The 23,785-nt window shown below is 29.1% G+C and overlaps 4 protein-coding genes across 21 annotated transcripts in view; 2 read left to right on the top strand and 2 right to left on the bottom strand.

Annotated features, from left to right (window-relative positions):
* Positions 1 to 13,943, bottom strand: part of LOC119600071 (protein hu-li tai shao) — a 31,102-nt gene extending 17,159 nt beyond the window's left edge. For 10 of the 18 annotated variants that reach the window (XR_005231118.1, XR_005231117.1, XM_037950098.1 and 7 more), the window contains exons 1-7: positions 13,678 to 13,943; positions 3,592 to 3,764; positions 3,025 to 3,505; positions 2,234 to 2,954; positions 2,042 to 2,165; positions 384 to 494; positions 30 to 324 (exon numbers count right to left, since the gene is read on the bottom strand). Coding sequence is in view for 15 of the 18 variants with exons in the window: in XM_037950098.1 (XP_037806026.1) it covers positions 30 to 324; positions 384 to 494; positions 2,042 to 2,165; positions 2,234 to 2,954; positions 3,025 to 3,505; positions 3,592 to 3,687 (1,828 nt within the window). In the remaining 3 variants the exon portion in view is untranslated. Of the gene's footprint in view, positions 1 to 29; positions 325 to 383; positions 495 to 2,041; positions 2,166 to 2,233; positions 2,955 to 3,024; positions 3,506 to 3,591; positions 3,765 to 12,002; positions 12,195 to 12,330; positions 12,613 to 13,409; positions 13,565 to 13,677 lie in introns of those variants that run through there. The other 8 variants (XR_005231116.1, XM_037950099.1, XM_037950103.1 and 5 more) reach the window with 6 other exon arrangements.
* Positions 13,944 to 15,286: 1,343 nt separating this feature from the next.
* Positions 15,287 to 19,610, top strand: LOC119600075 (U4/U6.U5 small nuclear ribonucleoprotein 27 kDa protein). Its single transcript, XM_037950111.1, has 3 exons — positions 15,287 to 15,429; positions 15,497 to 15,833; positions 17,911 to 19,610. The coding sequence occupies exons 2-3, from the start codon at positions 15,595 to 15,597 to the stop codon at positions 18,200 to 18,202; spliced, it is 531 nt and encodes a 176-aa protein (XP_037806039.1). The 5' UTR covers positions 15,287 to 15,429; positions 15,497 to 15,594; the 3' UTR covers positions 18,203 to 19,610.
* Positions 15,848 to 17,113, top strand: LOC119600074 (eukaryotic translation initiation factor 6). The gene has a single exon (XM_037950110.1). The coding sequence runs from the start codon at positions 16,197 to 16,199 to the stop codon at positions 16,932 to 16,934; it is 738 nt and encodes a 245-aa protein (XP_037806038.1). The 5' UTR covers positions 15,848 to 16,196; the 3' UTR covers positions 16,935 to 17,113.
* LOC119600073 (1,4-alpha-glucan-branching enzyme) lies at positions 19,095 to 23,033 on the bottom strand. Its single transcript, XM_037950108.1, has 5 exons — positions 22,743 to 23,033; positions 21,761 to 21,930; positions 20,928 to 21,696; positions 20,700 to 20,871; positions 19,095 to 20,646 (listed from the first exon to the last, which is right to left on the bottom strand). The coding sequence occupies exons 1-5, from the start codon at positions 22,832 to 22,834 to the stop codon at positions 19,780 to 19,782; spliced, it is 2,070 nt and encodes a 689-aa protein (XP_037806036.1). The 5' UTR covers positions 22,835 to 23,033; the 3' UTR covers positions 19,095 to 19,779.
* Between the last annotated feature and the right edge of the window lie 752 nt (positions 23,034 to 23,785).

The raw sequence follows: 23,785 nt of genomic DNA, 5'->3' as shown, positions 1-23,785 counted from the left end.
AATGTTTTCACATTAAAATTTTAACTTACATTCACCATGAATACTTTTCTTCTTGCGTTCCACTGTACGCTTGTATTCATTTAATTCGTCATCAGTTACATTATCAAATGGATTTTTAGCATACGGAGCTTTATATACTGTTGCATTATGCTGAAAGCCACGTTGTATAATGCCCTTTGATGCAGCGCCCATTAAAACAACATGATCACCGGCTGAACTAACAGTAGCATCTTTAATACGATTTGCCTCATCCCATGTAACACCTTCTAGAATATGTGACTGAGGACCTGCTGATATTTTATCCGCACGGCGATTGTCCTTAATCTTTAATAAAACAAACGGTTTCAAAATTGATAACAAAATGTATTTTTTACGTTATATACCTGTTGTTGAACTCTTTTAAATTCCTTAGGATTCGTATTGACTGGCACAAATTGTAATGGATCGTCAATGCGCACAGGTGTTGAATGAGTCGGCGAACCTTCAGCAACCCACTATTTTTTATACATTTCAAAATTTCGTTTAAATTTTATTAATGTACAACCGTTCAAATATATGAACCAACAACGTTGCGTACGAAAATTAAAATGGAAAGAGAAAGAAATGTTTTGCTTAGTTTCATCCAAACCTATAGATTCGGCTTTATACAAAAAATAGCTTACAATTCAAAAGAATAGGTCGAAAAAATAATGTACTTAAATACAATCCACATATATAATTGCATGAGTTAGTTAATTAATAAGTTTTGTTTATTTTTTTAAATGTTGAGATTTAATGAATGGCAAAAAATCACGTTCAAAGTGTTAAAAATTATAATCATATTTCAGAATAACAATCATATACATAGATTTTACTTTAAATAGAATTAGCGACAATGTTAGTCATTACATTAAATACCGTGAAAATGAAAATCAAACAAACAAAAATGTATAATTTTGTGCCTAAAATAATAAAATTATTAAGAGCGAGAAAATTTTGATAAAAAAAATAAAATATTTGTCATACCAATAAAAATAATGCGAAAACATATGCATGCAATAAATTACGACATGAGTAGGGTTGATCTTTATTCGATATCAAAGAAATTTGTTTTAGTGCCTACTTTTTTATTTTAATGTTAAAACAAACCTTTGGGATAATTTTAAGTTATAAAGAAACAAACGAACATTTGATCAATTACATTATTGCTTTAGCACTAAAAGCCAATTGGGAACAAAAAATTTACACTAATAATGAAAAATTGTCGCCTCGGTTAAATTATTTATTCGATATTTAAGAATGTTTAAAATTCTTAAATTATAGCATAATAGTGCAAAAGGTTTGGATTTTATTTATTTATTCAAACAAAGTAAAAACAAATTTGTTTATTTTTTTTTAATTTTGAAACATTTTTTCTTTCTCTTTCGCATTTCTCTTCGAATAAACCAGTTTTTAAGTGAAAAATACGACTGTAAACCTACCATGTTAATATTTTAGGCACAAAATTATTTAAAATTAAAATAGTTATGTTTGATTTTTATCTATTTAAATAGCAATTTAATTTCGATACTTTATTGAATATCAAGGACTATTACTATTATAAATATTTTAAGGTATACGAGACATACAAAGCATTAATATATCTGTATATTATAAATGATTACTTATATAAATTGGAATGTCATTTTAATATATGTATACGAATAAGAAACAACTTTTTCTTTAATTTAATATCATATTATGTATTGAAATATTTTATCAGTTTATGTTGTTTCTTAATTTAAAGCAATAAAATTAAAAGCCAAAGAATAACAAATTTTTATTTGTAAAATTACTTGGACTAACAAACGCTGATCTTTCACTGAAATTAAGAAATTTAACTAAATGTTTGTGCTTTAAAAGGAATGTTTAATGGTGATGATTAAATAAATTGATTGATATAAATGGTTTTAATAAGTTATATAAACCACCAAATAAATGTGTTTCATTGTTTTTGATTGAATACTTTATCTTAATTTTGATTTTCTGTTTGTGGATTATCTTCAAATGTAATAATTTCTACCTTGGTTATCTTTTTGGGGTCTGGAGTGCCAGTTTCTAAAACTTCGACTTTTTGATATACATTTGGTGAATTGAGCCAACGGCTACGATCTCCACCTTTGCGCAAGTCGCCCTTTTTCCAGATACTAAAATATTATAAAATAAAACATAAATTTAAAAATATGCAATATTTTGATGTTGTTAAACAACCTACCCTTGACGGAAAAGTTCTTCCTCTTCTAATAAATAACCCAAAGATGATACTGCAGGTGGCAACTCAACGTCATTTTTAGGTTTAGGTGGATCGGATTTTATCAATGGATGGCGATAAATATAGCCAGTGCGATAGCCTGCATTATCAAGCATACGCATTAAAGCCTCGAATTCAGCACCGCCCACACGCCATTTAGGTGCTTGACCTATTACTTTTGTTGTAGTTTCGACAACTTCCTTTTTCTCTTCTTCTGACTTGTTTGAATCAGTTATTGTGGCAGCAGCAAATTTCTTTTCCAAGTCCTCTGGAGGACGTCTTGATTGATCGTAAATTATTTTACGTGATTCTTCAGGAATCAAAACCAGATTATCCAAACCAACTGGCAGTAATTTAAGTTGAGTTTCACAAGCCTGAACAATGTGACAGGCAGCAAAAAATGCTTCTTCAATTGTTTCTCCACAGCACAAGGCACCGTGATTAGTCAAGAGCATAACCTTTGAGTTGGGACCCAAATTCCTAACCAATTTATTTCGCTCTTCTTCGTCATGAAGATAACCAGTGTATGAATAAGTTGTTAATTCGCCCAAAACACATGCATCCTTAGTCAAAGGCAGTAAACCGGTTTTTAAAGACGATATAGCTACCACTGGGCTGCAGCCAATATAGATAGCGCAACGAATATCTGGTCGTGCAGCGTGTACCACAGAATGAAGAACAAAATCTTAAAGGCAATCAAAAAAAATATTAATGTTCATTAAGTATTCGTATCTCACAATAATATTATAACTTACGACTTTTATTGACACCAAAATTTGTAGTGCCTTGTTCAACAATATTCCCTTGCATATCAACTTTGTTGAGCGATGAAGCAGTTATCTCGTGGTACAACAAGCCAAAAGGATTGACCAAGAAATATTCCTGATCAACTTTAAGGCGTGCAGTAATCTGAGCACCTAAACCTTGGGTCCATCCATATAAATCTAACAAGCGAAAAGTTGCAGCCAATTTGCAACGGAGAATTTTTTCACCTTTTGCATAGCCCATTGACTCTACACCACGTATGTCATTAATGGGCAACATACAGGTAGAAGTCTTAAAAACGCTACCAACACGCGACGATGGCACACCAACTATATCAGACAGTTGTTGTAGTATTCCAGCTGCATTTCCGCTATCACGAGCACAGTCAACAATACGTTCTAATTCTTCACGGAAGAGTTTTGAACCCATTATAGCTTCAACGCGCTTACGACGTTCCATTTCACGCATATCCTAATGAAAATATATTTAAAATATAACTTTATTTTCACATCTACTAATGTATACTTTTATATATTTTAATTTGAAATTAACAATACCTGTTCTATATCGGCAGGTCGGGCTTTGCTACTTTCTTCATCTTCGGCCGCTGACAAATCAATGCCATTCTGCGGTGGTTGTTCAACTTCAGTCATATTTATTGGATGAAAACTGAATCTATTTTATGAAATAATTGCTTTAATAGACAGGACACAGCAACAAAAATGTTAGCCTGAAAAATAAAATATAGTTTTAATAACCTTGATTTTTTTTAATAAATATTTATTAATTATAATCTGCAAGCAAACACACACCCTGTTACTATCTTCGTTGGCGTCTATATGAAAAGTGTCGTCATCACAACGGACTACCGCACAAAAATGTCTTCTACAAACTCAATTAAGAGAGTACACATAATAGAGAGAGAGAGAGAAAAACAACTAAATACACCAACAATTGCATTAGGGGTTACAGGGTGGAATTAAAAATTTTACTCTATAAACATCTAAAAGTATGACCTCAACATTCAGAAACAAACAATATTAATGAACAAACATAAAAAAGAAACGGCTTATATACTCGCAATGACATAAAAATGGGAAATCATAAGAAAGCGAAGGGAGAGATTTGTAATTGTCTTTTCAACGGAGGAAATTTTGAATTTGTGATATAAATAGGGGTTTATTTATTACAAACAGGGTATTAAAAATATTTATGCAATAAAATATTATTTAAGTCGTATGGGGAAATGTATGTCAGAAAATATTTTGCCATCTTTAAATCTAAATTATTTTACTAAAAGTAACATTTCTTGAGATTTATGTTATTAATGACACACTATAAGCAAATTTTAGTGTAGAACTTATAAAAATTAAGATACTTTTCCAGAGATATCTTTGACTCAAGGACCGTTTTTGGATTTATTGTGCTATTTATTAATTATACTATTTTTTCCTTAGAATTTTCAAATTATCAGTCAATCATTAGTTTGATACCAAGGTTAATAAAATCGGATAAATAGGTTAGAAATTAAATTTTTATTTATTTATTTTTTTTTCAAAATGGGACCTTTTTTGCTCAAAATAAAGCTTATACGATTTCCTTAAAGGGCTTTATAGTCCCATAATGGGATGCGAGTTTGATATCTATAAAAAAAATATTAAAAAAAATTAACTTAAGAATAAGATTTTTTCAATATTTGGCAGTTAATTTTACCCTAAGGGCCAATTTTGAAAATTAAAATTAAAAAAAAAATATTTTTATTTATTTTTAAGGGCCCATTTTGAAAATTAAAATTAAAAAAAAAAAATATATAGAAATGTTTTTTGAAACAATGAAGAAATTTCTATCTGAACTCCTTTGGACAATTTTTGCTAGGACCAATGGTGAAAAGTTACACTCACACCCTGTATGAGCAAAATGTCCAACTTTGACCCCCTTAAGTCCGGCAGTTCCTTACCGATAGAGCTGAAAATTTGTGCTTGGCCTACTATCCAATAGTACTAACCTTGGTGCAAATCCAAATTGGAAGACATCGATTTTAAAAGTTGGGTAACTTGACACGAAATTGCCGATATCTATATAGTGTATTAACACATTCATTATTATCAACATTTTTCGAGGGTCACAATAACCTATTGTTTACAAAACTATTGAAAATACGGATAACTTTAATTAACATCTTAATATCTACATAATTTTTCATTGACTTTTATCATATCAATGGGGATTTTATTATTATTATAATTATTATTATAATTATTATTATTATTATTATTATTATTATTATTATTATTATTATTATTATTATTATTATTATTATTATTATTATTATTATTATTATTATTATTATTATTATTATTATTATTGTTATTGTTATTATTATTATTATTATTATTATTGTTATTATTATTATTATTATTATTATACAGGAGTTAAAACTTGTAATATATAAGTATTGGCCTAGGAAGGTTTTTTATATTACTTAGAAATGGTAAATAAAGTAGATAATATTTTTCAATTCGTTCTCATTGTGATCAATAGTAAATTTAAATTTTCGCAAATTTGGAGCAACGACAAAAAAAATTTATGAACATAATTTGGTATTTTTTGTCAACATTAAAAAATATTATTAAAATATGCTGACGCAGGGATAATGTGGATGATCATGACACAGTTTGAAGTCCGTTGCTGATCTGCAGTCCGTAGACTATCAAGTCAGGGAAATGCCGATTAACAATTTAGGACATGACCACCACTATTGCCAAAAAATCGGAAAAGTAAAAATATCTTGTTTATTGTTAAAGATTTTTCGATATTACAATGGAATGTATGTATATTTCTGGAACTGGGTTAATTATTTGTTCAATTATTTATACACAACGATATTCATTAAGAGCAAACCATTTGTTTGAACTATTTCGAACCATTTAGTTAGTGTTAACGCCAGAGAAAGGACCAACACTGCTGTATGCTGATGAAATTTGGCACATAAACCATTTTTATCATAAGGATGAAGCCCTAGGAGGGCCGAATGTAGGAACTGGAGGGAAGGAGATTTTTAGAAGACCACCCTGATTTGCATGACAAGGACGGTAGATGTTTTTAGTATGTTGGGTCAAGACAAATGGGGACAAGACGAAATAGGAACATTGGTAAAAAAAGACATTCGTTTCGGACAGAAGACATCAGTTGTAGAGATCAGTGAGAGTAGAATTTACTTTGTGTATTGAAGAACGCGAAAGTTCCAGATAGCAGGAGTTATAGAGGGAATGATAAATTTTCCTACGTAAATAACTATTTGAATTGTATTTTGAAACAATTTACATACATATCGTCGCCGAAAAGACAAACGGCAAACAAATGTATAGCATCAAAACAAATGTCCCCACAAAAAATTGGACTCCACCGATCAAAATTATCGATTTTATTGACAAAAAACAAAAGACAATAACATTTATGAAGGTAAAAAGAACAATTTATCCAGTTTTATATACGCCATTGCCAACTATCATAACAAATGATAGGTTTCACTATTAAACAATTTGTTTATTTAATACAATAAATCGCGTTGATAGAATCAAACTTTTTAATTTAAATAGTTTTTTGCTTCTCCTGTAAAATTTAAAAAATGTTAGATAGGGCCGTTTGGGTTTTAGGTGACGATATATAGCTTTCCAAACATACGAGTAGAAATACTTGTACAGTAATTTCTATTATAATTTCCGCTCAATTTATCTAAAAAAATAAACAAATCACAACTATGTGTCTCAAATAAACAACAAAACAACTAACAGTGCAAAATTTAGCCATAGTATATTTAACAATTTTTTAAAATTTTTATGTTTCATTTTTACTGATCTAGTAAGTTTTCAACAAATGTACGACTCTTAACATACGGACTGACGGGGACAGGTGAAATAATGGACCGAGTTCAACCATTTGTTCTTGGTCCGAAAAACACGTATGGTCCAAACTTCATCAAAATTATCTTAAAATGGATGGACATGTCATGTCTTAGATGATTCTGAGTCGATCCGTATACTTTAAGGTGGATGTAGAACCAATATTTTTTGTGCGTTACAAACATTAGCACAAACGCATAATACCCTTCCCACTATGGTAGTGTAGGGTATAAAAATTAAATAAATAACTTAAATAAATAATTAAAACAGTCTTGGCAGAATACAGGTATTTTTATGTGCTTATTTATGTTTGGTAATTACGCATGTAAGAATATATATTTTTAATAATGATAGTTTTAATTTCATTTAGTTTTTTGTTTATCCTGTGAAAAGTGTGGTTTTGTCTGAGTTGGATTTTTTATGCCAAAGATCGATTTCTTTTATGTACAGTGATATTGTACACCCAGTGGATGGTGTTAATATACATAATTTAAATATATGTACGTATACGTAATATACATACATATGTATATACACTCTTTAACTGCCCATAACAATTAGCCGTGCAGCACGCGAGGACATTTGTATGAGAAAAAAAAATAAAAACTAACAATAAAAAATGTCAATGAACTGTGCTGTAAAAAGTTTCGATATTTATATTCAATAGCGAAGTGACAGTTATTTTCTTCCTGCACACACCCTTCTTCAATAAATGTAAAGATTATTTGCTTACAAACATTTGTACTTTCGTATTACTCTCTTTATAGATTTTGAAAAATAAATAACAAATAATAGAATGATGTCATGATTAAATCACCCCCTTAGTGTGCTTTTTTCAATTACAAATAAAACTGCACCGAATTCCACTAAATTTATAATCGTATTTAAATTAGGGGTATAAACACTATGTAGTAGCTAATAATATACTTATAGCGAACATAGTAAACCTTATAAAGTGATTGCATTTTTGAAAACAATTTACAAAGTCTTTATAATCTACATAGTTTAAGAAATAATTATGCAATTTTTTGACAAAATTTAGGTAAATTTAACAAAAATAACTTATATAAATTTTTATTTAAATATTTGTTTTTTATTTAATTACGGGTCTGATCTTATATAGTTATAATTACATCAAAACGCGTACCTTTTAATCCCTTACTAAATGCTAAAATTCCGCAGATTGCTAATTTTTTGCCAAATTTTCCTGGGGTATTATTTACATTCAACAATTGAAACTAACGTAACACATTTTTAAGATTAGTTTTTTACTAATACCAATGATGCAAGGAATAGTTTTAACATTTCATTAACTATAATATGAATGTGATAAATATTTACATATGTACATCTATATTATAAGTAGTAAATCTTTAAAAACATAGAATATTGATGAAACAAGAAAAAAATATAAGAAGGAAATTTTCACCATATTCACTACAGTCATGCGCAGAGTAAATCCATACATATTAAGATATATTTTTATGCATTAGGGGTGTAACCATAAATACACGTGATACAATCAAAAAATTATATTATTTTAACTTTAAATATGTACTTTTGGATTCAACGCTTAACGCATTTATTTAGGTATGGCCGTTACTCATTTTCGTTTTATTTTTTATGTTTCAAGCTTCGCTCCTACTCTGATATGGTTCAAGTAAAGACATAACGTTAGTACGCAAACGTGACAAGTCCTTTTCAGAAAATGTTAGAGGAGAAAATACAAAACGTAATAACTTTATTTTTGTTTTAATCTGTAAACGCAGTTAGTTTTCTTCTCTCGTTAAGAAACTTTGGAGACTTGTGATGTTTTTCTGCTTTTCCTGTAGAACATATTGAATAGTATTTGGCACGTTTGCGTACTAAGCTAACGACATGAAAACATAAGCAATGGTTTGTAGTGCACTATAACATTTTGTTAGCAACGCTTGTAGCACCCACTCTGACATCAGCCTACTCAAATTGTATAATTTTTACCCATTTTATCGGACCCAAGTTCATATTTTTAAGTGATTTTGCAAAAATGGCACCCGTAATTTTTTTAATTTTAAATTTTTTCATTCCAAATTTATCTCTTATCTCCAATTTTCATCTTATATATTTTACTAAAAATGCCTGAAGTTATATCCCTAATAAAAATGTACGTACATTCATACATCCATATTTATATACATAGGTACGTATGTGTGTACAAAAATAAATGACATCATTGATTTTATTTATTTTTTTTCAAATATTGTTTATTTATATGAGAAATTGAGTCTTGTAAGTAAGAATTTTAGTAAACCTACATTTTACCCATCGTTATACTTATTTTGAATTGTAATAACGGCGATTTGTTGAACAAAACATTGTTGAAGCAAATCTATTTTCTATAAATTGGTCTTACCAAATATTAGGTGTGAAGAAGTCAATTTTATTGATTTCTAAGTTTTTACCGCTTTCATAGTCAATAGTACGTTAATACAAAATTTTTAATATACATACATGTGTAATACAAACGTTAAAGTAACATTTTAGTAATAAAAATCAAAGAGTACGCTTTAAGAGAAAAATAAAAAAGAAGACGAATGAAAAACAAGTATATCAAGTAAAACAACATTAAGTGTACAGTTGAATCTGTAACACCACTATTACCACAATTTTTTTTTTACTTTTTATGCAGCATGTTAATAAATAAATAAAAAAACAAGCACTTAAATAACCCTAACACTTTTTTATAGAGTTGCCACCGATAATATTACTAATTACACATGATGCATTACTAAATTATACATCAGAAGTCAACTTTTCCAACTTACAGAATATTTTGGCTATAACTCCTTGGTTAGTTTATGCTGGTCATAAGTTGTATACATTAATTCATTGAAAATTGATTTAAGCGCATTACCTATAGCAAATTTATGAAGTTGAAATCTATACATACATACATACATATATTTTATACGAACCTGCAAAAGTATTATTAAAATACATATTTCAATAAAAATAATACATATTACAAATGTACTTAAACCGATATTTTAACCATTATTAACTTTATATGTACAAAATTTTCGGACGCTATTACAAGAAAATAAATAATCACACTTTACTCGGTATGTGATTTTAGATTGTGGAAATATGTACTATGTATGCTTTACTGTATGTATACAAACGATTATGTTTGTGTGTCTATATGTATTAATGTGTAAATAAATTCACTTTCTATACATAAACAATGACATTTATACACAAACATGTATTTATAGAATTTGTATAATTTTATGTGTCACCATTTAACAGTTTTCTATTAAATTTTTGTCTAGAAAAACATTTTACCATAAACAAAAATAAAAAACCAACAATCTCGTCACGAAAGTAGTTTATTTTGGGTATGAGTAGGTTATTGTCAAATAATTATATTTCCGTTAATTTCTATGTTGATTTTTACATTAAATATTCATAGTTTAGAAAAGCCGGAAGATGTTTTTACACACATACATAGTATGTATTTATATTATTTTGAAAATGTACATATTGTATTTTCACTTGTTATAGATTAACGATGTATTAACAAAATAATACTTTTATATTTAGCATAAAGCAAAAACAATCGGGACAAAAATATAAAATAAACCACAAAATATGTATATACTGGCGGCAATGTCGGTTTAAATAATTCAACTCTAGACTAAATAAATGATAAACCACTGAGTCGGGGATAAATTTACATATTATAAAAAATGAAAACAGTTTATACTAAATAACTCTATATTTTGTTATTATTCTTTAATTAATAACAAAAACTCATTCTCACACGATCTTGAACAGAAATCTCAGAGAATTTGTAGATTTCGTAAACTACTTATGCCCATATAAATTAAATTTTTCCTACATAATTATTTTTGTCCTATATACATGTATACATACATATGCATGTATGGTTGGTGATACTTCTACTTTCTTTTAACAAACTTTTACATACATACATACATACATACATACATATGTATAAATATTCAGCAAATTTAATATTGATAACACGTTTCTTACATGATTATGCGGTAGAAGTTGTTATTTGTATGAATATATATAAACAATTATATGTACATATATTTATATCTTTGAAAAGACATAAATGATGTACACACATATGTAGTTTATTATTGTTTATTTACTCATATAAGTAACATAACATTCAAGGCCAAACTAGAATTAGCACACAAAATCATATGAAACAAGTAGGAAATTATAATCGGGCTGGACCGACTATATAATACCCAACACCAGTTGTGAGTTTATTTAAAATGTGATTTATTTTTATATATCGGCTATGGTGATAAGTGTGAACGAACCATATGTCAATTATAGACGTTCAAGCCAATTTCTGAGGGGAACTTTTTTGGGGGACTAGGGTTAAATGAGGCCCAATCACTGTTGCCAGATTTGACGATTTATCATTATCATTTTGACGATTTTCAGTCAAAATTACCTATTGACGATTTGACGATTTAAACTCAATATTTGACGATTTTTTAAAACAGGATTTTTGTACAAATTTTTATAAATTTTATCTATTATTTAATAGAAAATCGAAACATATTATATTATAATGCTTATGAATAGAGGTAGAATGTCCATTGATCAAATATTTGACGTAAAAGCGAAACCAGAAGTTTTTGAGAATTACTTTTTATTTGACCAGCACTCAGGGTATGACCGGTACTCACGCTGTGCATTGTGTTGGACAGATAATAACAACTAAAATTGTCAAAATTGATAAAAATGCCTCGATTGTTAAATAATACATAATACTTATACATTATTATTAAATAGAAATTTGTAACCTCTTCTGGCCTAGTATGATTATATTCCGTACTTATTATAACTAGTTGGTGATGAGAGCAATGATTTTTATTTAAAATTGTTGCATTCGGAACTGATACTGTGGAACGGTTCCGAAATTAGTTTTTAAATCAGCGATTTTTGTTCGATTTCGTTAACCACAGAACTAGGTCTCGAGAAGCTTTAGAGAAAACACACCACCTTGTTTCTTGTTATAATTTTGAAATGTTACTTACAATATTTTCAGAAAACTTCGTGATGTTTTTGGAACATTCAATCATAGGTATTTTTTAAACCAAATTGTTAAACTTAAAACTTTGTTAATTAGTATGGATATAAAATCCCAAGTTTATTTGAATATGTATTAGGGCAATGTATAAAATATATTTTATAATAAACAGGTAAACACATTTATAAAAGAAATCCAGACAGATTAATAACAAATGTACAAAGAAAAACAATAATCGCCAATTTTAACGAGTATGTTGAAAAATTTCCCATTATTAAAAAAGATTGTAACCAAGTGCGTAAAAAGGAAGATTTTTCGACAGCGTGCCTACTTACCGTTCGATGGTAACAATACTGTCTCTGTCACACTCGTAAATTTTAAAATATTTCGTGCTTTAAAAATTTATTTTGCGGTAATTATAAAATAAAAACCCTTCAATTTATTATTTAGGTTTTACCAATTTTATTTAAAAAAAAAAATATTTTTTATTTAATTGTTATTATGCACTTTAAACCTTTTTCAGTGTAACAACAGATATTTCAACACACGTACACACAAAACATCTAATACAGCCCAAACGTAGTGCAATCAAAGGCAGTTCAATTTCAATTGAGTGAAGGAAATTTCAAAAGAAAGAGATGAATTGAAAAAACCAAATGAAATATAGAGAGCGCCTGTGCAAGAATAAATGTTGACAATTAAAAAACAGCGTTAAAGCACAAACCCATAGCACATTTCAATGTAGTCGGTCTACCTTGTACAAATCAAATATATAAATATTTTTGAATCTCCTTGTACAGTAATTATATTAAATTGAAATAATAATTATATAAATAATTGGATAAAGTTTTAAATTAAATATGGTATTCTTTAATTGAGCCATGATAGTAATATTAGAGATCGATTATATGATCCATACTTTAGAACTATTTTATACATCTTGTAGATGCAACCATGTCTGTTAAAGAAATACCCTTTGCACAACATTGTACATCAAAATGGAATAAATACATATATATATCATATCTATAGTCCTATTAAAACTTCATAGGTATCCTTTTAAATTTCAAAAATTTTTATATGAATTGTAAAACTTTTCGCTGATTTTAATAAAAACTATCGGTTTTGACGCGTTTTAAAAATACATGGTTGTTAACACTGATTTGAGATATAAATGGAAACAAACATACAAAACTAAATAATTTTTATGTCAATTGCAATATTTTAAATACATATTTTACTATTTATTAATAAATTTTATATTGCAAAAGTTTCAATAGCATCAAGTTGATATATATTTTATAGAAATGTAACCAGTTTCCAAACGAAGGAAATTTTTTATTTTTTGGCAGCAACGCCCATTTTCTTTCATTTAAATTTGTTGCAAATGCATGACTAATTTTAAATCACATACACTAAATTATCTCATCAAATCCTCAATACACATCCTTAAATTTGAGTTTTTTGTTGTTTGATTTACAATTTTTAATATATTTTATTCACAATGTACAAATTATGTATCTTAATTAGGAACATGAGAAACGACGACGCCCGATTATGTCATAACTACAAAATACACACACACTAGCTTAGTACAAAGCCAATAAAAAAAAATAACAATTAAGTTTTTTATAAAAAATGGAGGCGTTTGCCGGTGTTTTATAACTTTTTATAGCGCTTACTTTTTTTATTTATAACTTCCTTTTTATTTTTTTAAATCCAGGTTTTTACTCGGTATTGTACGTTTTTAATTCACCCGCAATATATTCGTTCGTTTATACTTCGCTGTTATTTCTGTTGTTTTTATTTCAAGTTGATTAAAACACAAATTTCCCCTTATCATTCAAATTTTTCGAAACCTAATAATGAATATCCCAATTTTCTTGCTTTTAGCTGTTTCTCATTTTCTATTGCTCTAGTTTACTTCTTATAAAAGACTGAAAGAGAGGAATATATTTCCACCAAATTCAAATTGGAAATTTTGTTTCATGATGATGTCATTTTTAAACATTGTTTACTCTTTAAAAATGTGTACATAGAGAAAATTTCCCTTTTTTATCAGGGATGAAATATAAAAACATACATGTTATACATAGTGAGTTTTTACCTGTTCGTTTTTTAATGGAATTAATCTGAGCCTGATAATTATGTATTATAATTTATTTTTTATTATTTGTTTTTATTATATTTATTTTATTCAAGCGCATCTTTATGTATTATAATTTATTTTTTATTATTTGTTTTTATTATATTTATTTTATTCAAGCGCATCTTAAAGCCAATAAAACTTGTATTACAAAATTATGTTTCCCGATTTTTATTAGAGGTATCAAGTCAAAAAACTCGAGAACATGAAACGCCAATTGTGTTATTAGATCTGTTATGTTATAATAGATCTAGTATTTCCACTGGCATAATTCAAAAAACGAAATTTCGAGAAAAACATCTATATTTTTTGGTGTTACCGTTTTATATGTAAAAAATATTATTTTGAAATCCCAATTCTGGCTGTGTAATCGGCGAATTTAGCCAAACAGAGAGAATTCATTATATTCTCTTAACACTACCTTATAATCAATAAACCTAGTCTTACTCATGCGTTTCCGAAACAATTTTATTTTTGAAAAAAAAATCAAGATCACTTACAGAGTTTCAATTTTAAAATTAAATTAAAGTTAATTTCATTAGTTTTAGTGCTAAAAAAATTTTTTTATGATATATATACATATCGAATACTGTCTTTGTTAGAAAGGAATGTTATCGTTTTATTTGCAGTTTATGATATACATATCGAACAACGGTTTCGTTAAAAATTAACAATAGGGGTTACCGTTTTATATGTAGAAATTCTAACTTTACGGGCCAATAATTAATGAACTAGTTTAAAGCGAAAAAAATGTTGTTTATTTTAAGAAAAAAATGATAACAAAATGTTTAAATCAGCTGTGATGGTGTACTAAAATAATGAAAAATATATTTGATGTTAACAAAATATTTATAAAAAAGAAGTGGATTTTCTAGTAGTTCATATATTTATTTTAAATATGTCAACTTTTTATTTTAATTTGTCAAAAACTTGTGTAGCACCATATACTAGTAAAATTTTGCTCATATCTATCAAAATTTAATTTTACAAATTGTTACACATTGATTGACACATCAATTGACTTTTAAAATTAAACTGAAAATATTTTACTTTACGGACAGTGTTTAGGCACTTTCAACATATAAGTATATAGAAAACATGCAGTTTTATACAACTCTGAAAAAAAATGTTTGTTGGCTTGATTACTTAGCGAAGAATTTGTTTAATTTAGTATTGTAGAAAAACGCGCGTGAATGGTCTGGGTTTTTTAGTTTTTAAGTTATTGAATTTTTAATAAACGAATGACGGTGTCAATATATGTTTAAGCAAGACACGGCGTTTAAATTTAGTAAGTAAATTAATTAATTTGTTAAATAAAATTTAATTCATACATTTTGTTGACGACCCATCAACAGTTGTCACGTAAAGCTAAGAAAACAAGAGGAATCATTAAACGTTTACTAATCGACGGTAACGCTAAAGTACAACACTTAGTTTATGAATAATAACAACAATGGGTCGCAGTCCATCTCCTTCACATAGAAGGCGTGAAAAAGAACGTTCCGAACGTAAAAAAAGAAGAGAGCGCCGTTCAAGAGAGCGCGAAAGGGACCGCGACCCAGAAATGGCACCATCAAGTAGCTCTGGTCGCACTTTAAGACGGAGGTCACCGCATCGTCACGAGCGTGATAGGGATCGTAGTCGCAGTCGGGACCGAGATCGTAGTGAAAGAAACAGCAGACGCCGGTCGAGGTGAATAAAACGTGTAGTGTATTAAAACCAAAACAGAATCCTAAATATGATAAGTATACATTTTAAATACATATATTATAATAGTATTGCAAGATTTCGGCCTCTTAAATGCAACTCTGCCTGCAGAGTTGTATTAGATTAGTAAAGCAGAGTAAATTAACATTGTATTTTTGCGTACTTTTGTGAAATTGTATATAATATATTTCACCAATCGTTCATTCCCTCGTAATTATCACCACGTGAAGTGAAACAAAGATTTTTTTATATTTTGTGTATATAAATTAGTGAAATTTCGATTTGAAATTTATTAAGTAGTAAATTTTAACGACGAAGCTCTTGTCTATACAATAAAAAAGAATTAGAATGGCTTTGCGTGTTCAGTTTGAAAATAATGACGATATTGGCGTCTTCAGCAAATTAACAAATTCTTACTGCCTTGTTGCAATTGGAGGTTCCGAAACGTTTTATAGCGTATATGAAGCAGAATTAGCAGAAACAATTCCGGTTGTTCATGCTAGTGTTGGCGGATGCCGTATAATTGGTAGACTGACAGTTGGAAACCGTAATGGCTTATTGGTTCCAAGTTCTACTACAGACGTTGAATTACAACATTTGCGCAACAGTTTACCAGACACTGTTAAAATTCAACGTGTTGAAGAACGCTTATCTGCTCTTGGCAATGTCATTGCCTGCAATGACTACGTTGCTTTGGTTCATCCAGATCTTGACAAAGAAACAGAAGAAATCATCGGAGATGTCTTAAATGTTGAAGTTTTCCGTCAAACTATAGCCGATAACACATTAGTAGGTTCATATACAGTTCTTAGTAACCAGGGCGGCATGGTGCATCCGAAGACTACCATACAGGATCAGGATGAATTATCATCGTTGCTACAAGTTCCCTTGGTGGCTGGTACGGTAAATCGTGGCAGTGAAGTATTGGCTGCCGGCATGGTTGTAAATGACTGGATTTCATTTGTTGGCATGAACACTACCGCTACTGAAATTTCCGTTATCGAGAGTGTCTTTAAATTGAATCAAGCTCAACCCTCAACAGTAACAACAAAATTACGTGCTGCTCTTATAGAGGATATGTCGTAAAATAATGAGGTATTTGCAGATAGTCGGTGGATGACCATTTTATAGGAATATAATATTAAGTTTATCTTAAAAGTATAATATTTTCAAAATTTCTGTTGTCATGAAATTATTTTTATCCAATAAATAATATCAATTTCTTTTCTACTCAAATTTATTAATATATTCCAGTGCTATACTTAGATTCAAGACAATGTTGTTACTAATCAATGGAGGTTAAGTAAGAATTCTGATCTATCATATACTTTCGGGAGCTGAACCCAAATAATTCAGAACTAAGTCTAGATTTGTTTTTTAAAGCTATTTTCCCTTATATGTATCAGATTTTTACCAATAATTTTAGATAATTTTTTTAATTTCAATGCAGTATTATATAAATTAATATACTCTATAGATTTCAATTTGTAGATTTATGATGAATGATGATTTCTAAAGCCCGGAGTTCACTAAGAATTAGTTTTGGATCTTTTTTTATCCTTTATGTGCTCATCATAGATATTTGTCTGTGAATTCTTGGAGATTCCGAGTGGTTAGCTTTTGGCTCGTAATGTATGAATATTACTCGAATAAATCATTTCGATTTAAATTGTCTTTGGCTTTTCCAATTTTTAATTCATTCTACTGACACTTTTTGAATTAGTCCTTAGTTAGTTAGTTAGTTTGAAAAAAGGATATATGTACATCCAATCCGAAGAAATACCCCTAGGAGTCTATTGGGCCTGCTGTGCGCTCCTTTACCAGTGCGTCAGGTGGGAATCGAACCCACCACCTTTGGTCTACCAGATTATGACCTGAAATGATTTTATTTTCTATCAGTCGATTTGCCTGTTATGCTGACTTTTTATATAATATAATGAGCTTTCAGGTTGGGAATCAATAATATTATGTACATACATTTCTATTCTAAAATTGCTTACAAGCTTTATTACAAAATTTTATAATTTAATAAAATATTAATTAAATAAAATATAAACATTAGGTCACGTTCACATGGACATGCTTCTACTTCAGCGTCATCATCTACACGTCGTCGTGGTGGTGCCAGTTCACGTGTAGAACGCCCCAAAATTAGTGAAGCCGATTTGGAGGGAAAATCCCCTGAAGAGATAGAAATGCTTAAAACAATGGGTTTCTGTACGTTCGACACAACAAAAAATCGAAAAGTTGAAGGTAATGATGTCGGAGAAGTACATGTAATCCTAAAACGCAAGTACCGTCAATATATGAATCGTAAAGGCGGCTTCAATCGTCCTTTGGATTTTGTAGCATAGAATTGTCATATAAATGGCAATTACATATGTTATGCTGCGATTTTAGCTGCTTTCTAGTTTTATTGTTATTTTTTGTTAGCGTTGGTAATGATAAAAGTCATTACTTTCGAAACAAAAAGCCTGCAATTTTATGCAATAGACCGGTTTACAAAATTTTCACATTTTACAAATCAAAATTTCCATCACATACAAACCTACCTCTCTAGTTGTTAAATAATATATATAGGATTTTATATCTTTTTTAAACATTATATAAATACATATTTTTATTACTTTCATCGTGTTAGAATTGAAAAAAAAAAACGTTATAAATGTTAAGATTAAAAATGTCTCATTTCTTAAACTAAAAAAATTTAAAACTATATATGTATATCCAATATTCAGGAGTATTTTATGATATTTCTATTCGTAATACTTTTTTGCAAGTTCGTTTGCATAATCTTCAATTAGTAATTGAAAAAATATATTAAGCAAAACGACATAACAATAAAGTATTATTGAGAAAAATACTTGTTATGAATTAACTGGTATTAAACTAAAATATACACAAATTTCAAAATCTTTTCCCATTAAAAATCCCCGTCACACATACACACAACACAATCCTCCATACACTGCAATAGTACAACTTTTTGTTAATTAGATTTTAATCAAATTGTGATTTTTTTTATAAAATAATTACTATAAAAAAAACTTATTTACACAAATAACTCCAGCCCTAAAATCCCTAAATCCTACCCTACATATAATCACACATACTCCCAGTCCCATACAATAGACCAAATATGCAATAGCCAGGGATTTTTTATATTTACACATTGTTAAATAGAACAGATTTTTGTTTTTTATATGTATACATAATGGAAAAACAACTGAAATAATAATAATATAATTTTAAGTGATATCAAATCGTTTATTGTATAAATAACAGACAGTTAACAGTTAATTCTATCACAAGTGCCGATACAATTTATTGTCAGTTATACTAAAAGAATTTTCTTAAAGATATTTTTCTGAACAATTTTATTATTTAATTTTTCTTTATTTTCTTTCTTTTATCTGCCATTATTTTGCAATAGTTAATGTTTGGCTGAACAAGATTTAAAAAAAAATATATTTGGCTCATAATGTACTACATATAGATACGTATGTACATGTACTTTAAACCTGTCCATATACATATTGAATTAAACATAATTTCATTTACTGAAGAACCAATCGACATAATTCAAAGACTAGTTATTTTAAGGGCAGGTCTAATGTACGCACATACTATACGTATTTTACAATACATTTGTACTTTTATTTTTTAAAGAAATTGCAGGATTTTTATTTTTATAACCTATATATAAAATGTAATTTATTTTTACTATTCTGCTCAATAAACGAAACACATTTTTCATTTGTATTTCACTTTCTTTTGAATTAATATTAAAAAAGTGTTGTAAGTATACGCATTTATTTAATTTTTTCAATTCACACTTTGGATGTGTATTTATTTAAAAATTATATTACAGTTTGATTAATGGTATAGATTGTTTATACCATGGTTTCAAAATTATATTATTAAAAATTTACTAATCATTAATATGTTCATATACTACTGCTGTACGTGCTGGTGCATACACTTCAATAAAGTTTTGACGACCAGCGTAATTTTCAGCTCTAGAAATATGTTTACAATTTTTATCGAGGCGATTGAATCCTCCAAAAAGTTCATCATCTGATGATAGTGCAATTTTATAGGTTCCAGCCCAATTGGTACCAACACGATAACCCGTAAAACTTTGAGTAGGATGAAAATTGAAAACAAACACTAATCCAGCGCGTTCGAAAGCTATGATCTTATCACCCTCATGTTTCCAACTAACATAAGCTGGATCGGAATGTAACCAGCCAAATCGTTCTTCCAATTCATTCATTGCACGATCAAACTCATTTAAATATTTATATTTTAGCAAAGGATCATCAACTAAATTCCATTGTCTGCGAGCGTAATGGTATGAATCATTATTACCAGCTCGTGGAAAATCTAACCATTCTGGGTGTCCAAACTCATTTCCCATAAAGTTGAGATAGGCTTCACCACCTAAAGCATGTGTTATTAGGCGTATCATTTTGTGTAAAGCAATACCACGATCAATAATTAGGTTTGGCTCAGAAATAACTGACATATGGGTGTACATTTCTTTATCCATCAACCAAAAAGCTAAGGTCTTATCTCCTACCAATGCCTGGTCATGTGATTCTGCGTATGCAACTGTGTTTTCCTTCCATCTGCGATTTGTAAGAGTATGAACAATATTACCTATATTCCACTGATCATCCGAACATTCCTTAAGCAATTCAATCCACTTGTCTGGAATTGCCATACCTAAACGATAATCAAAGCCAATACCACCTTCGGCATTAGGACGACATAGCGTAGGCATACCGGATACATCCTATGATATATAAAATTAAACATATAGAAATATTGAAAATACCACTTTTTTACCTCTGCAATTGTTATGCATTCGGGATTTTGAGTATGTAACATATGATTAGCCAAAGCCAAATAGTTTAAAGCGTCCGTATCCACATTCAGTCCAAAATATTCATTGTAATCACCGCTGAAACCTTCCCCAATACCACGAGAATGATATATCATTGAAGTAACGCCATCGAATCTATAAAATCATTAAAAACATAAGTATTTGGTGGTTAAGATTATTAATGAACTTGCCTATATCCATCGAATTTATATTCATCATGCCACCATCGTAAATTTGACAATAAAAATCTTAACACTTCATATTCCATATAATTGAATAGCCGACTGTCCCATAGAGCATGTTCTCCTCGCTTGCCGTCGTGAAAGTAGCAACTATTAGTGCCATCGAATTGATTTAAACCATCTTGAACATTTTTACTGGCGTGTGAATGAACAACATCCAATAATACATATAAACCATTAGCATGGGCAACATCTATCATTCGTTTAAGTTGATCTGGAGTACCGAAGCGGCTGGAGGCGGCAAAAAAACTAGTAACTTGATAACCGAAACTTGCATAATATGCATGCTCCATTATCGCCATTACTTGGATTGCATTATATCCCTGCTTTTTAATGCGGGGTATAATATTATCGGCAAAGTTGTCGTACAAACCAACACACGGTTCTTGCGAAGCTATTCCCACATGACATTCGTAAATACGTAGAGATTTTGGTCTTTTAGCTTTTGGGTACTTGAATTTATAGCATTCATTTTCTGGTGGATTCCAAACGTATTGTTTGTAGTTAACACCCTGATTAGCTTCCTTGGGAGGTTGCTTTACATACTTTGCCCACGGCGATAACCGATCCAAAAGTTGACCAGCTTGGTTGCGTATTATTACCTTAATCTCACTTAAGTGTTTAATGGGTGCTGTTCCATCCGCATTAGCAGGAATATGCAATTCCCATTTACCAAAATCTAATTTTTTATATGGTGTGGCTTCCCACTGCCAATTGTCTGTAAATTTCAAAATGTTGATGGAGTTAGAATTTTTTTTTTTTTCATTTTGTTTTGTACTTACTGAAATCTCCAGTTAAGTAAACATCTTTGGCTCCCGGAGCCCATTCTCTAGCGACAACAGAATTATCTGGTAGAAAATGAAGACCATAGTATTTGTAGCCTTGAGAGAATGTATCCATTCCTCCTTCGAGTTTATCTATTTTCCCAATCCATTCTTGCAAAACGCCACTCCTTAATATATAAGATTTTTTTATGAATTATAGTTAAAAAAAGCACGAATTTCAGTTCGGTTCGTATTTGATAATATAGTTCGTCATTAAAATGAGTGCTTACAACCAATGAACATTAGATGATTCTCAAACGAATTTTCATTACTGCACTATATTTATTTTAAAATACATTATTAAAGATATTACGAATTAATTTTTAACATTTAAATTAATTTTTTAGCGTGATATTGGTAAAAATTACGCATGATAACTAATGAACAAATTGAAACCCATCCAAGCAAAATTCAAATTTCTTGGGATCTAATGAACTTTTCAAGTAAAGAAGTTCATTACAAAGTGAAAATTAATTCGTAATGTAAATATGTACATATATGATATACATATGTACATACATACATATATATGTATGTACGTCTAATGAAGTTCATGACATTGATAAGCAATCTCATGCATTGTTTGCCGGTATAATAATTTTCTATTAAATTAAAATACGTATGCATTCTTCTATTAGGTATTCCACTGTAAATATATGTATATTCAGTTTAAACTTAAAATTTTTCAATCAATTTTAATAATCAAATGTAGGTATTTTAAATATTTTTTCGTTCAACTTATTTTAACCTTCACTTGACATTGTCCAAAAGTATACATGCTCTAAGAAAAACTAATAAAATTGTTTTAATAAGATTGCGTATATCTTCACTTTATGGACAATATACATATAAATATTGTTCCTGGCATTACATACTTTAAAAAATCTTGAATATATTATGGACTATCGTTATTCTGTTTTTCACTTTATTGTTTACAAACCTTCTTCTGATTTCACGTTCAAATGGTTTTAAATATGGATCTAATTTCAAAATATTTTCAATTTCTTTAACATCTACTTTCATTGGATCCATGTCTGTAGTGAATGGTAGTACCAACAATTTTAATTTAACTATCAATAATGTCTTATTCAACTTGTTCTTTCCATGCACAACTGACGACTTATTTGTGATAATTTTAATTTGTTGAACTGCAAGCAAAGCACATTCAAACAAGATAACACCACTATTCTAATAGCTAATTTTTATTTTTGTGATTTTTTGTAAGCATTGACGATTGTGTTGTTTTGATTTACTAAAACAAACTTTGACAGGAATCGAACTAATCAGCTGTTTAACTGGCGCCATCTTGTATTTATTCGTCCAGATGGCAACCATGGCGTACAAATACAAGGTGAAGTCGATAAAGCAGTTACTATTTTTTCTTCTTCGCCTGGTTTACTTAGCTGTCAAAGTATCCTATTGTTTACATTTTTATATTTCAAAATTTCGGTTGAAACAGAGAAAACTTCGGTAGAATTTTGATTTATTTGTAAAAAAAATGTGAAAATACCAAACATATTGTAAATATGGAGTTCAGTACATTAATACGCATCAATTGAGAGGTATTCCTACATGAGATTCTGCATTTCGATTCGACTCTCCGCCACATAAACAAATTACAAAAACGTAGCTACGATCGTAATGTAGAATACACACAATCGTAATGTTTACAAAAATCAGTTTTTTGGGAACAAAAAATATTCTAAAATAAATTTTAAATTATTTTTTACACAATAAGCCCAAAATGTGGATGTTTTGACATCCATTTCGTAAAAGTTGGATAATCCACAAAATAAATTTTAAATTATTTTTACACAATAAGCCCAAAATGTGGATGTTTTGACATCCATTTCGTAAAAGTTGGATAATTCACTCCTATTCTACATTTCGATTACTTTTCCGCATTCAGTTACGTTACAATCGAAAATATGTATGTATTACAAAAAACTAAATTTTAAGAGAAAGAAGCAATTCCATTTTATT

The sequence above is a fragment of the Lucilia sericata genome, unplaced genomic scaffold (genome assembly GCF_015586225.1).
Source record: "Lucilia sericata isolate MDLA Ls3-8-SP2 unplaced genomic scaffold, ASM1558622v1 Contig000104F_arrow, whole genome shotgun sequence".
In the NCBI taxonomy this organism is placed as follows: Eukaryota; Metazoa; Arthropoda; class Insecta; order Diptera; family Calliphoridae; genus Lucilia; species Lucilia sericata.
Note: the sequence above shows the minus strand (reverse complement) of the source record. Positions and strands in the feature narration are given on the sequence as shown.

What these genes read in the sequence shown, in the direction of transcription:
- LOC119600075 (XM_037950111.1), top strand. Translation starts at nt 15,595, where the DNA reads ATGGGTCGCAGTCCATCTCCTTCACATAGAAGGCGTGAAAAAGAACGT. An exon ending in AACAGCAGACGCCGGTCGAG is followed by an intron (nt 15,834 to 17,910) that starts GTGAATAAAACG and finishes TATAAACATTAG; the next exon opens with GTCACGTTCACATGGACATG.
- LOC119600074 (XM_037950110.1), top strand. Translation starts at nt 16,197, where the DNA reads ATGGCTTTGCGTGTTCAGTTTGAAAATAATGACGATATTGGCGTCTTC.
- LOC119600073 (XM_037950108.1), bottom strand. Translation starts at nt 22,834, where the DNA reads ATGGATCCAATGAAAGTAGATGTTAAAGAAATTGAAAATATTTTGAAA. An exon ending in TTACTTAACTGGAGATTTCA is followed by an intron (nt 21,697 to 21,760) that starts GTAAGTACAAAA and finishes TGAAATTTACAG; the next exon opens with ACAATTGGCAGTGGGAAGCC. An exon ending in AATGCATAACAATTGCAGAG is followed by an intron (nt 20,647 to 20,699) that starts GTAAAAAAGTGG and finishes TATATATCATAG; the next exon opens with GATGTATCCGGTATGCCTAC.